General features: G+C 40.4%; 1 protein-coding gene across 3 annotated transcripts in view; it reads right to left on the bottom strand.

Annotated features, from left to right (window-relative positions):
* LOC146669998 (voltage-dependent calcium channel subunit alpha-2/delta-3-like) overlaps positions 1-12,397 on the bottom strand; it is a 35,295-nt gene extending 22,898 nt beyond the window's left edge. For all 3 annotated transcript variants that reach the window (XM_085406670.1, XM_085406669.1, XM_085406671.1), the window contains exons 1-6: positions 12,152-12,397; positions 10,621-10,702; positions 8,873-9,091; positions 7,284-7,400; positions 5,460-5,519; positions 39-201 (exon numbers count right to left, since the gene is read on the bottom strand). In XM_085406670.1, the coding sequence (XP_085262796.1) occupies positions 39-201; positions 5,460-5,519; positions 7,284-7,400; positions 8,873-9,091; positions 10,621-10,702; positions 12,152-12,276 (766 nt within the window). In that variant the 5' untranslated portion in view covers positions 12,277-12,397. The remainder of the gene's footprint in view (positions 1-38; positions 202-5,459; positions 5,520-7,283; positions 7,401-8,872; positions 9,092-10,620; positions 10,703-12,151) is intronic.
* Between the last annotated feature and the right edge of the window lie 639 nt (positions 12,398-13,036).

Here is a 13,036-nt window from a genome sequence, read left to right on the forward strand (position 1 = left end):
CTGAATTTAAGGCAGCCGCAGAGAAGAGGAATACACACCTTTGTTGTACATGTTGGTGGGCACCTGGACAACACTGAGGCTGAGGTTGACTGAGAGGTTATTGAAATGGTAATTGGGCTCCAGGAGGAACTCTCCTCCTAGCTCCACATTATTGCCCTCCTCATCCACTTCATTGATCAGCACAGCATTGAAGTATTCATACTGCAAAAAGAGCAGACACAACAGATATTAGACATACAGATATGTTAACCAAAGCCCGCAAAAACAAAGACAGAACAGTTACTGCACACACACGACAATAATAACAATATTTATGTTCATATTTAAAATATGTAGTGGGGGAAATAATTATTTTATCCACTGCTGAATTTGTAAGTTTGTTCACAAAGTAATGAAGAGTCTAGAAGTTTTATGGTAGTTTCATTTTAATCATGAGAGACAGAAAATCAACCACAAATCCAGAAAAAATGCATTTGCATGTCATTTAGTTAAATACGTACCTGATCCCCGTCGAGCCAATCAGAAATTTGGCTGACACCGATTAGCTATTTGCCCATGTGGCACACAGATTACAATCAACCAATTACAGATACACCTGATCTCAACTCATTATGTATATAAAGCAAACTTGTACACAGAATTTCAACCTCTTGACCACTATGGGCAAGACCAAAGAGCTGTCAAAGGATGTCAGAGACAAGCTTGTAGACCTCTACAAACTAGCTACAAGACTATCAGCAAAAAACTTGGTGAGAAGGTGACAGCAGCTGGTGTGATTATTTAGAAATGGAAAAGATCTAACATGACCATAAATCGCCTTCTGTCTTGTGCTCCATGTAAGATTTTGCCTCATGGGGTGAGGATGATCATGAGAAAGATGGTGGATCAGCCCAAACTGCAAGGAGCTCATTAATGACCTGAAGGTAAATGAGACCACATTTACCAAGAACACAATTGCTAGCACACTAGGAAGTAATGGATCAAAATCTTGCATCACCTGTAAGGTTTTCCTGCTCAAAAAAAAAAAAATGTTCAGGCCCATATTAAGTTTGCCAGTGGACACTTAATTTGTGTCAGAGAAGACTTGGGAGAAAAAGCTATGATCAGATTCGGCTTAATTCAGTTTAGTTTTATTTATACAGCGCCTAATCACAACAACAGTCACCTCAAGACACTTTATAATGTAAGGTGGAAATGCTGCAATAGAAAACAGAAAATCCCAACAATCATATAACACCCTATGAGCAAGTGCTTTGGTGACAGTAGGAAGGAAAAACTCCCTTTTAACAGGAAGAAACCTCCAGCAGAACCAGGCTCAGGGTGGGGCGGGGCCATCTGCTGCGACCGGTTGGGGGTGAGGGGAGGCAGACAGGACAAAAGACATGCTGTGGAAGAGAACCAGAGTTTAATAATAACTACTGACTAAATGCAGAAAGGTGTGTATATACACAGGATTCAGGATCACCTGGTCCAGCCCTAACTATATGCTTTAGCAAAAAGGAAAGTTTTAAGCCTAATCTTAAAATTAGAGAGGGTGTCTGTGTCCTGAATCCAAACTGAAAGATGATTCTATAGAAGAGAGGCCTGAAAACTGAAGGCTCTCCCTCCCATTCTACTTTTAAAAATTCTAGGAACAACAAGTAGGCCTGCAGTGTGAGAGCGAAGTGCTCTAATGGAAGAATATGGTACCATAAGGTCATTAAGATAAGATGGGGGCTGATTATTTAAGACCTTGTATGTGAGGAGCAGGATTTTGAATTCTGGATTTAACAGGGAGCCAATGAAGGGAAGCCAATACAGGAGAAATCTGATCTCTCTTTCTAGTCCCTGTCAGCACTCTTGCTCCAGCATTTTGGATTAATTGAAGGCTTTTCCAGGGGTTTTTAGGACATCCTGATAATAATGAATTACAGTCATCCAACCTAGACGTAATAGATGCACAAAGTAGTTTTTTTAGCGTCACTCTGAGACAGAATGTTTCTAATTTTAGAGATGTTGCGCAAATGGAAGAAAGCAGTCCTACATATTTGTTTCATATGTACATTGAAGGATATATCCTGGTCAAGAACGACTCCAGGATTCCTCACAGTGTTACTGGAGGCCAGTGTTATGCCATCCAGAGTAAGAATCTGATGAAATCCAAATCTAGCTCTTTGGCATCAACTCAACCTGCCATGTTTGGAGGAAAGAGAAATGCTTTGGATCTATTTTCTGCTAAGGGTACCAAACTGACGGACCAACGGATAATATCTTGAATGAGAACTCTTTTAGCCAAAACACTGAATCACGGATGGGTCTTCCAGCATCTTATCCAGAAAAATTAAGCATCTTAGACCCTAAACCCCAACCAAAATGACCTTTACAAATGTTAACACTCATGTGTGCTCTGTCTACATCTGCAGGTTCCAAACCATGAAACCAAAAGAAAAAATAAACAATGGACACAAATGGCATCAAAAACAGACCTTTCTAAAGCAGATTACAGTTAGCACAGTTGTTGTTTTTTTCTTTATATATATTTCTCAGTTTGTCAAAAAAATTGGCACTGGATGTGCAAACAAGGACTATGAGTAGAAAGTGAAACCCAACAATTTTTCTGTCCTGTCCTTCACTGCCTGCTGCTGCAGTAGAAAGACTACCTCATCCCGTGTGAGCGGCCTCTCTGTGGCCTCTAGTCCTCATTGTCTGCACTAAGAAAGAGAGTGTGAGAGATGGGGGAGGCAGGGAGGGAGGTGAGATGGGTGATGGACTCTCAACCATCCCTCCTAGGAAGAGGGGGAGCAAGTGGGCATCGTCATCAAGCAGCCTCTGACAGCTCATACCACGCCTGAGCAGCTCTCTGACGAGCTGTGGTGGTGGTGGGGCGGGAGGAGGCGGGGCGGCTGTGGAGGAGGAGAGAAACGTGCATCCTCAGCAGAATTGAGTGCTGTAGAGAGGCACGTTAACCACCAGGGTTATTACTGTAGAGCAGGCCATGGGACACTGCAGCTCTCCGAGACAGCCCGCTGACTCTTACACCACTGCAGTTAGCTGTAGGCCTTACTGCAGAGATCTGCCCTCCATTACAAACAGCTAGGCCTTACTGTATAAGCAGGCTCGACAGCTGCAGCTATCAGGTCTCACTAAACTTTGCTGGATTTAACAGCCCTTAATCTCCACACTATCTTATCATATCGAAGTTAAAACTTGTTAGTTTCAAAGCTTTTGCTTTGTGTGATGTGATGAGTCAGATTGTTCATGGGGGAAGTGCTGCTTACAACATGAAGTCAAACAATGAAACACTGTGATAAATTCATTTATAGTAAGTATTTATAGTATAGCATCTTTAGAGATACACATCACAAAATGGTTCACAATGAAATGCCAGAACAGAAAAACAAAAGCATGACTAGAGAATTAGCATAATTGTATATGAGTGTGATTATACAAACTTAAATCTTTGTGGTGTCTATAAAGACCTTTGTTGTTGTTGTTGTTTAAATGAAGTGATTCAGATTCAAACATAGTTTTTTAAACCAGTTTTTTAAAACATCTGAAGTAGAAATAAAGGAATTCTCACAAAGCCTTAAAAGTATTTTTAAAAACATGCACAAAGTCAGACTTTATGTTGTTTTAATGTTTAGAGAAATTTAGAGCCTGTATGAAACAATTTTATTGATGTGTCTTGTTATGCATTTGTATTAGGAGACAGAATAATTCTAAAGGAATGATCTTATGAACAACAACTTTATATTGCTCATATTTTAATATTTAATACTTTCTTTTAGGCCTACTGAAAGGAACACTGACCCCCCCCCCCAAAAAAAAAAAAAAAGAAACTAAATAAGGCTCTACTGTACAAATGTTTCGTTTACACCATCAGACTGGATCCACACACCCTTGAATTGCACTCAGGTCAGCACAAAACATCCGAGTGTCCTGAGACAAAGCAGCTGAGATAAGAGCAGCCAGCTTATCTCACTGTGGTCAGTGAAATGGTGCGTGAAAAATGTGTGGTGTCAGAGGAGGCGAGGTTGGCTGAATGATGCCAAGAGGAGTACTATAATGACATCACATCATTACCGCAGGTGGATATTGAATTTTCCTTATTATTTTTTATGGCCTTTAAGCTGAAATGGCTGTGTGATAGGCCTGTGTGATAACTGTCAAGGGCTTGGATGAGAACTTTTCTTATCTAAGAGTGTGCAACAATTTATGTGTACCAATGCAGCCACGGGAGGATCACGAAAAACTGAAAAATAAAAAACAAAAAAATGAAATAAGATCTTCAGATATTTCAGGAAATAATGTTTTTGACAAAAATATAAAGAATGTAATATTTGTGTTTCTTTGAAGGGACTCATAAATACATAAATGCATAAAAGATATAGTTTGGTTTGTGGATTATTGCTTTGAGTCTGATAAATCTTCACATTTCCTACAGATCTTATTTCTTAAATATAAAATAGAGGAGGTTGGGGGTATTTAAGTATAAGCCAAACCGTTTCAAATAGGTTAAAGACAAAAATACTTCTTTATTTCACTGGTCATATATTTCTTTTAAGGTAGCATCTCTCCCTCTTGTCCCTCTTGTTCTGTGGATGTGAACAGCAAAGAAATGGACAGGAGAACAAGGTGACAGAATGTATTCATATGATGTAAATGCTTCTATTAACTGTAAAGTGCTCCAGTTATTTCAGTGTTTTGTTGCTCGAGTGGTTTTCCAATCTGCAGCCATGGAAGTGAAACAATGCGCCACGCAAAAGAGTTTCATTTATCTCTGTCCAGTGGACGGAGAGAGAGCGAGGGAGAGCGGTAACAAACGCCAGAAATACTGCATTCCCTCTGCAGAGACCAGGGAAGCTCTCAGCGCGCACTGGAAATCTGCAATGAGAGCCGCTAAATAATGTCCCCAACAAAGCCCGAGCGCATGAGCAGATCCTGTGAAGTATAATTAAATTTAGAATGACTTGTCTCCCTTCCCTTTTCTTTCTGGTTAACCTACAGACCGCCCTCTAATAGACTACCTTACCTGAGGGGGAAAATTGGTGGTTCTACAAAATATAATACCATGCACAACAACCCGAAGCCCATACTTGTGCTCGCAGAGGGTGAGATAGATCTTAATCTCCACTGTGTTCTAGTTAGTGTTAATTACAGTATGTAAAAGCTTAAAGGCTATGCAGCCTAATTAAAAAAAAAAAAACATGGTTATGAGTTATGGCAGTATTGGCGCCGCAGCCTTCACTGTGTGAGGCTTGACTTATCAAAGAAACATTATGTATCAAACCGCTGGCAGGACGTCAGAGTGAAGGGCGCTGCCAACGCAATTAAAGACTTTTAGGGCCTATTACCCTTCTCTCACCTTGCAGCCGCTCCTCCCCTCACCAACTAAAAGATGATTCATCGTGATCTATGACAGTGACACGCCACTTTAAAAAAAATCACGTCTTTCCTTTCCTTTTCTTTTGCAGCCTCACCTGCAGGTCGGGATTTTCCTCATGCTGATGATGCGCTTCTTCGGCCGCCTCCACGAGTCGCTGAGAGGAGAGAAGTGTTGCTTAATAAGAGCAAAACTTTTAAAAAAAAAATGCATGTTTAAAATATACAAACTCTTCCGTTCATACATGGTGACTGTACAGAAACTGTTAAGACACTGCGTAAAACTTGGCGTAGCTTCGAGACTCCCACAAATTTCCCCCGAGGCGTTAACACTCTGCTGCTTTTTTTTTCTGTTTCTCAGACTTGCTGTTTGGACATTGCTCTGCTCCTCGATAATTTCCAAAGCGCAGCGAATGACATTTCACCAAAGAGGAACGTGATCGAGGACCGTAGCACTGCTTTAAATTAAATCTTAGAATGAAATCGGCAGCATGTGAAGATTTCTGTCAGCGCTCTCCAGAACTTACGAAAATGATATGTTCTCAAAATTCAGTCGATTAATTCTTGACTGTCCTCGCAGCATTTTAAAGGGGAAAATGTACATAAAATATAGGCAACTGCTGCAGAGAGCAGGAGCGGAATGATTGATGGAGGCAGGTTGGAACGGGATTTTGATGCCTTTCACCAAAGCAGAGCTAACTTCTGGAATAGATTGATTCAGAGAAATATGCTTGACTCCGGGTTTCCCGGGAAACCGCAGGTAAGCAGGTAATTAACATCTGTCACGCGTGTCAAAACAAACTGCTATATAAACACAACTGCGGCTTTTTCCGCCGACTCCTGAGGATAAATTCAATTGACCCCAAAGTGAGTTCTAGTGGTGTCAGCAGTTGTCGAATAAAAGCAGCAGGAAATAGGTTAAATCTATTTTATTTTATTATTTTTTTATTTTTTTGTGGTAGGCTTGTGTATGAATGTCTTTTTTTCACCCTTAACACTTGAGAACAGCGTCGATTTTCAATTTGGAGCAAAGCGACGACGCAGTCAGACTGAGATAAACCTGAAACTGATTTTGTTTTTGCACGTGTCCGTTTATTTATATATTTAATGTGTATTATTCAGCCGCACTTCAAACTGATTCCAGCCGGGTTTTTTTTATTAAATTAAATCTGTTTATCCGGTGTCATTTGTGGCCCGAGTTGCCATGAATTATCGCGCACATGGGACAAGGCGCAGGGAGATAAACGTTATCATTTCCCAGCAGTTCGTGCGAGGCGTAGCATTAAAATGGTTACAAGCTCCTGTGCGCTGAGGTCGCAGACAGGCTGCTGCTGTGAGGCTTGACTTCACCTCAGGCCCAGACTGTAACAGACTACATTCACGACTACACTTCAGATCCACGTAATCTCTCAAAGTTTCTCAGATCGGTGACTACTCTTTTTATTTTCTTCCTGGTATTCACGAAGTTACGTATTATTGTTACCAAAAAAAAATGCACATAAAAAAAGCAAAGCCAGCAAAAGTCATTGTGGTCACTGTTACTGAGGATAACTCCTGCAAATTTTCATACTCCCTTTATGAGAAACAAAATAAGCATAAATTGTTGACTTGATCAGACTCCAGATTGTTTCTCAAAGCTAAACTCGCACTGACACAGTTAGAGCTGCTTTTAATTGTCAGGTGCGTCAGAAAACATTAAACATTGAAGCTCAAGTTAAGTAAATGAGAAGGGAAGAATTTGAAAAAAAACAAAAAAACAAAAAAACCCAAAAACCTTATTTCAGCAAAAAAAAAAAAAAGGAAAGGAAAAAGACTGATTTCACCCCTATCCCATACATGCCCTTACCCTGACAAATTGAAATGAATATATTGTACTATAAATGTATTTTTCTGATAAATAAAAATTCAGTAACACGGCCTACCCTTGTTGCTTCGGCTTTTCTCCGGAACATTTCCTCCATCTTCACAGCCAAGTTCTTGACCACTTTCATACCATCAATCTCTTCCACTCTGACTGACTTTTCGAATTCTTTATATTTCTGAAAATAACCAGAAGAATCATAAAGTGTGGTGCTGACAGGGGCAACAGCTGTGTGTCCTGTAACATGGAGAGCATAGTTTAAACGTAATGAGATCTCAAGACTGATTAACCCATTCCTTAGATCTTACTCAGCATGACAGGGAAAGAAACAGATAATTAACATCTTCTGCGTGTATATTTGTATGCATATTTAAGCCTTATTGTTTCACTGTATCCACTATAGAAATGAGTAAATTGTTAAACAAGGTTTAAAAGCTTTCACAGGTTGGCTGACGGGCTGCATGCAGCTAGTCTCAGGTGAACATAAAATCCATGCTGGGACACAAAATGACTGATGGTCTTTATCTGGTCTCAGTTACTGGCTGCACATGCCGCATCTTCCTCGCTGATTGGCTGGAGAAGGCCATGTTGGGTGGCCGGGGAGGGGGTGGAGCTGGATCTGAAGGCTATGCATGGCAAGAGGGTAATTGAAATGGAGTCAAAGCACAGAAGAAAGATAATAACGTGTCAAGCTTGGGCGACTCTGGGTAATGAACTACACCTCACATAATGCTGATTCTGCTGGATGCACAGGACCTCCAGTGATACAGAACAAAGCCCGTCACAGCTCGAAGGAATATAGCATTACATAATCCCACACCTGCCTGCCACACACACACACACACACACACACACACACACACACACACACACACACACACACACACACACACATGCCAAGTAAAAACAAAAAGCTTGATCCTCCCACACTCTCCAGTCAGCCACTTCATGCACACATCCAGAAATTGTATCTAAAAATAAACACAAGCCACTAAAGGCTCGTAGCACGTCCAATATTACATGTTACGGGGACAGGATATACAAAAAACACACACAAACCAGTACATGAGGCGACAAATTACCTACTGAAAGGAAGAGTGTGGACTTTCAGTGGAGCAGAACAGTTCATTTCACGCCTGTCCTCCTCGCCCCAGCACCCTGAGTCCCCAGTCCCACCCCAGACCCCCACCTTCCTACCTCCCACCCCTCCAAGTCATCAAGTGGAGGTTAAGCCCCATCCATCAAAAACACTCATCACTATTATTGATTAGAGTAATGACCAATGCTTGAGTGCTGGGAGCCGGAAGAGCCAGTCTTTTCCCCCTTCTTTGTGAAATCGGGTAAATCACCATAAAAAGCATCTAATGATCAGCCTTAATGACCAGCCCCTAACGACCCGTCAGTTCCCTCACAGCTCACTGCTTTGTGCTGACTGGTTCAGTACAGCTCTCTCCAGATATGCCTCCATGAACCGCAACATAAGCAAAGTGCTTACATACAGACAAAGAAAAAAAAGTATATATTTGCAGGGCATCATGAAAAAGTCTTTTTTGTTCCAATTTGATAAAAAGAAAAATAGAAGGGGAGCTTTATATACAGCTGTGTTTCACTTTCAACCACACATCTTAGCTTAAATTCAAAAGAAGTCACCTCAGAACAAGAAGATCCTAGGCTGGGACCCTGAAGACGTCTTCTAATTGCAGTTTGAACACTCTCTCCATGCTTGCGTGGACTTCCTCTGGGAAGTCCGCCTTCTTCCCACCCTCCAAGACAGGCGGGATTCTTAATCCTGCTGCTGCCCTTGACTGAGGTGGTGCCCTCAGAGCTGGAGTTGACACCTGGACGTGGCGCTGTGATTGCCCACAGCTCCTAAAATAGCAATGTGGATCAATGCATTAGTATTAGCAAGAGTCATGCACAGATTCATGTACTTAACAAGAGGAAAGTAAAGGTTATAAACAGCAGACAGGGAAGATGACAGTGTTCTGACAAGAAAAATGGAAACACTGTAATACAGTCCTCTATACCAGTTTTGTAATTAAAGCCTCACATAAATTTAAAGATTTCCCTATTTTTATTGCCACACATATGAAAGGATAACTCGAATATGACACCACCACAAAGAACAGCTTTACGATACAGTGAAAAAGAACCTGAATATTTAACTGTAGCTATACAGCACTGCCGAGCTCCTGCACTGCACCGCATTACATCACACTTAAGTGAGAAGGTCAGGAGAAGGAGTATGCACACTCAAAAACTTACTCAGTAAAAGTTGCTTTTCAGTTTAGAGACACGCGGCATGCTTACAGCATTCATCTCTTCAAGCTAAGCTGAAATTGCTTGTACAACCTTTCAACATACAAAGTTTTTTTTAAACTTTTTTCACTTCAAAATTAGATGATTCCGCAGTTTGAAGTTAGACTAAATACGTGGGAGAATCTACAAGATTTCCAGAGACACAGCCATTAAAACAGAGAATGTCCACTTTGACTTGTTAGCAGCAATAAAACATGACTGCATGTTATTTTCCCAAACGCTGGGATTCATAACTGTCATCCTAACATTCATGCAGGGTCTTTACCTAACATCATAAAGCACTTGGTGACTGTTGTAATTTGGTGCTTTATAAATACAATTGAAAAACCCTCACTTGGGTTACTGCAAATAATTTGGTGTTTTTTTCTTTTAAATCTTTTTACCTGAACCCTGTAAAAAAATAATAATTCGAAGTCTTTGCACACAGTGCTATAAGCCTGCACAGCTATTCTGTATTCATGCACAGCTCCTACAGCTGTTTGCTTTGCAGTCCCTGGTTTGGTCACTTTTGAGGGAAACCTGCAGTTTACCATTCATCCCGAATGAACACTGACCACCTTTTTACACCTCAGGCCTGTGACTACAGCGCACACCTCTGCCATCATGTGGTCAGAAAGTTAAATCTACTGCATTGGACCGTCGCTCATTCTCCCGAGGTTTCACTTGTTCATCTTGTCACTCCCCTACACCCTCTATCAAACTCCACCACACTTATTTAATTTGTCCCCTTGTCACAATCATATCCAGAGGTTGAAACTCTTGACTCCAGAGAGTTAACTGGAGACATAAGATGAGAGAGGAATCAGAGCCATGGTTAATGGGCCGTATCATGAACAAATACACACACACACACACAAATGTGTGCATGCGCACAAAAACACATGCACACACATATACACAGAGTGCTCTACCAAGCACACCTGAGTCTCCTCCAGAATAACGCATCAGCATTCAGCTGAGACACGGAAATGTCTCTGCAGTCATTAGATAGCACTACAGCATACAATGGATGTAACTGCATGGCATTCAGACAAAGGAAAAATCCATCCATGTTAAAAAATAACATAAAGGAAATCTACCTTTTGCAGTAGCTGGGAACCAGAATATTTAGCAGATATTGATTTAATTTCTCCCCCAAATGCAGAGGCCCAAAGCTTTACGCTAAGAAAAAAGACAGAAAACGACAAGGCAATTTATCCAACAGTTCTCTACATAAAAGAGAAGAAGCAAAATTTAACAAGACAAGACAATAGAGTAGAGAGTATTTTGAGTATTTAAAATATAAAATCCTTTTGATCTATCATTTTAAGCTTCCTTTATGAAATGATCAGTGAGATTATTGAAGAAGATTATCATAAACCTTCACTTTCCTGATAAAAGTTTATAATCTGATGATCTAAACTACAGTTATTGAACCCTCTTATATTAAACTGTAAATAACGTCTACGTGGCATCAAAATTTTGCACTGTGAATATTAAATTAACATCATTTCAGCTGACAAACTTGCCTTTTTATTCCTAAATGGGAAGTAGATTTATTTAATGATATGCTAATTTTAAAAAGCCCATGAAACACTGAATACATGTTTTCAAAAATAATGTGTTGCAGGTCAACTGTCTCCATGTGCAAAACAAACTTTGGTAAAAAGATAATCCTTCTAGCGCTTCCCAAATGGTTTCTCAAATATCCAAAGGGGGAGATTTTTTTTTCCTTTGCACAGTTTTTATTTGTTTTCAAAATCTGTCCATTTCACATTAAATTGCACCTTAAATGAACTTGCTAGGAGAAAAAAAGTATTTTTAAAATATTTTACAGATAGATGCACAGCACTAACTTCCATATAAGTGAGCGTTAACTGCAGTGGAAACTAGATTTATTTACACCTTACACATTATTTTAGATTTTACAGTCTTTCATTTAGACATTTTCAGAACAAATGAAGCTTGGTAAAAACTTATTTCATTAAATTATACAGCATTGAAATAGGTGTCTACAATCTGCTACAAATAGGCCTACAAATAGTTATAACAAAGAAAATGTAAATCACTTGCAGCTAAACAGTTATGTGGGCATTAAATTATTAGATTACACTTGTATAGGACTGGGTGGGGATTCCAGCTATAACACTTCACACTTATGTGTGTTATTATAATGAAGACTGTGTCTTCTTTATTGCAACTCTTAAAAAATAAAATGATAAAAAAATTTCCCTTTAAGAAAAAGATGCTGTAGTCCATCATATTAAAATGTCTTGTTTTATGAAAAATGAATAGGAGCGTCATGCTTACATTTATGACAGCAAATGCAGGTATAACTGTAGATAAACAGGTAGCATTCACTGCAAAGAACGTTTAGGTCTGCAGTTTAGTTTCCAGATATATCTAAATTCCTCAACCTTATTTTAATTTTTACAACGTTTTTTGACATACATCCAAGAGGCAAGCGGTATTTTATGAGATGCAAAATACGTTTGTTACTAGATACATTTATTTAAATCTAGAACATAATGCATGATTTGAAACGCGGACGTTGTGGTAGTTTAATTATCTGTAAGTCACAAATCGACACGTTCAATGCGAATCAAAGTTGCACAGCAGTTTCTCACTCACACTGACAGAGGGATCCCTTGCTGGGACCCTACCACCTCTACCACATTCAAGCCGACGAAGATCCAGAGCAGAAGAAAGCTGGTGCTGCACACGTGGGAGAACAGGATCCTCCAGTTTCCCTCCATCTCCAACTCTCTTTATAAAATGTGGGTACAGTAAAATCCAGTCCCGGCACCGTGCTGGACCGCTCGACCCCAGTGCACCTTCTCAAACCCGCGCTTCTGCCAGCACGTATCCTACTGTACACCGCTGTATGGACGAGAGAGAGAGAGAGAGAGAGAGAGAGAGAGAGAGAGAGAGAGAGAGAGAGAGGAGAGAGAGAGAGAGAGAGAGAGAGAGAGAGTATTACACTCCAGCTTGTCTCTCCAACCTCTCTGCTCCATTGCCTTATCTGAAAATGGGGGGAAAGCCCTTACTCGGCTCTCCGGTGCAGGAATCGCGATTTCTGTGTGTGAGAAAGCCTGAAAAGCTCGGAGAGGCAGGAGATCACTTATATCTAGCAAGACTTCATGCGTTTTCATTTCCACCTCAGCAGAGCAGCACACAGGTGTATGAGACTCTGAGCTGCAGAAGCACAATGCTTTACTTCTGTACTTGTCTTCTGTCAGGTCGAAGGAAACTGGCACTGAATTGTCCTAAAGTTGTAGCATTAACGCTGACGCAGCAGTATAACTGTACACGGCCGCTGGACCGTGCTGCCTCCAGTGTCCAATCTTTTGCCGGTATAAAGGTAATCAGGTGGTGCAAAACGTACTTCCTCTTTTTAAACACATATAAATGGTTAAATATGAATTCTGCTTGGCGTTTGAAGGGGGCATTGTTCACATAAATTGTGGCTCTGCGGGTAATAATGAGACTGCAGATGTGATGAAAGCTTCCGCACTG

The sequence above is a fragment of the Rhamphochromis longiceps genome, linkage group LG5 (assembly GCF_057381845.1).
Source record: "Rhamphochromis longiceps isolate RC_006_pf linkage group LG5, R_longiceps_female_GT1.1, whole genome shotgun sequence".
NCBI lineage: Eukaryota > Metazoa > Chordata > Actinopteri > Cichliformes > Cichlidae > Rhamphochromis > Rhamphochromis longiceps.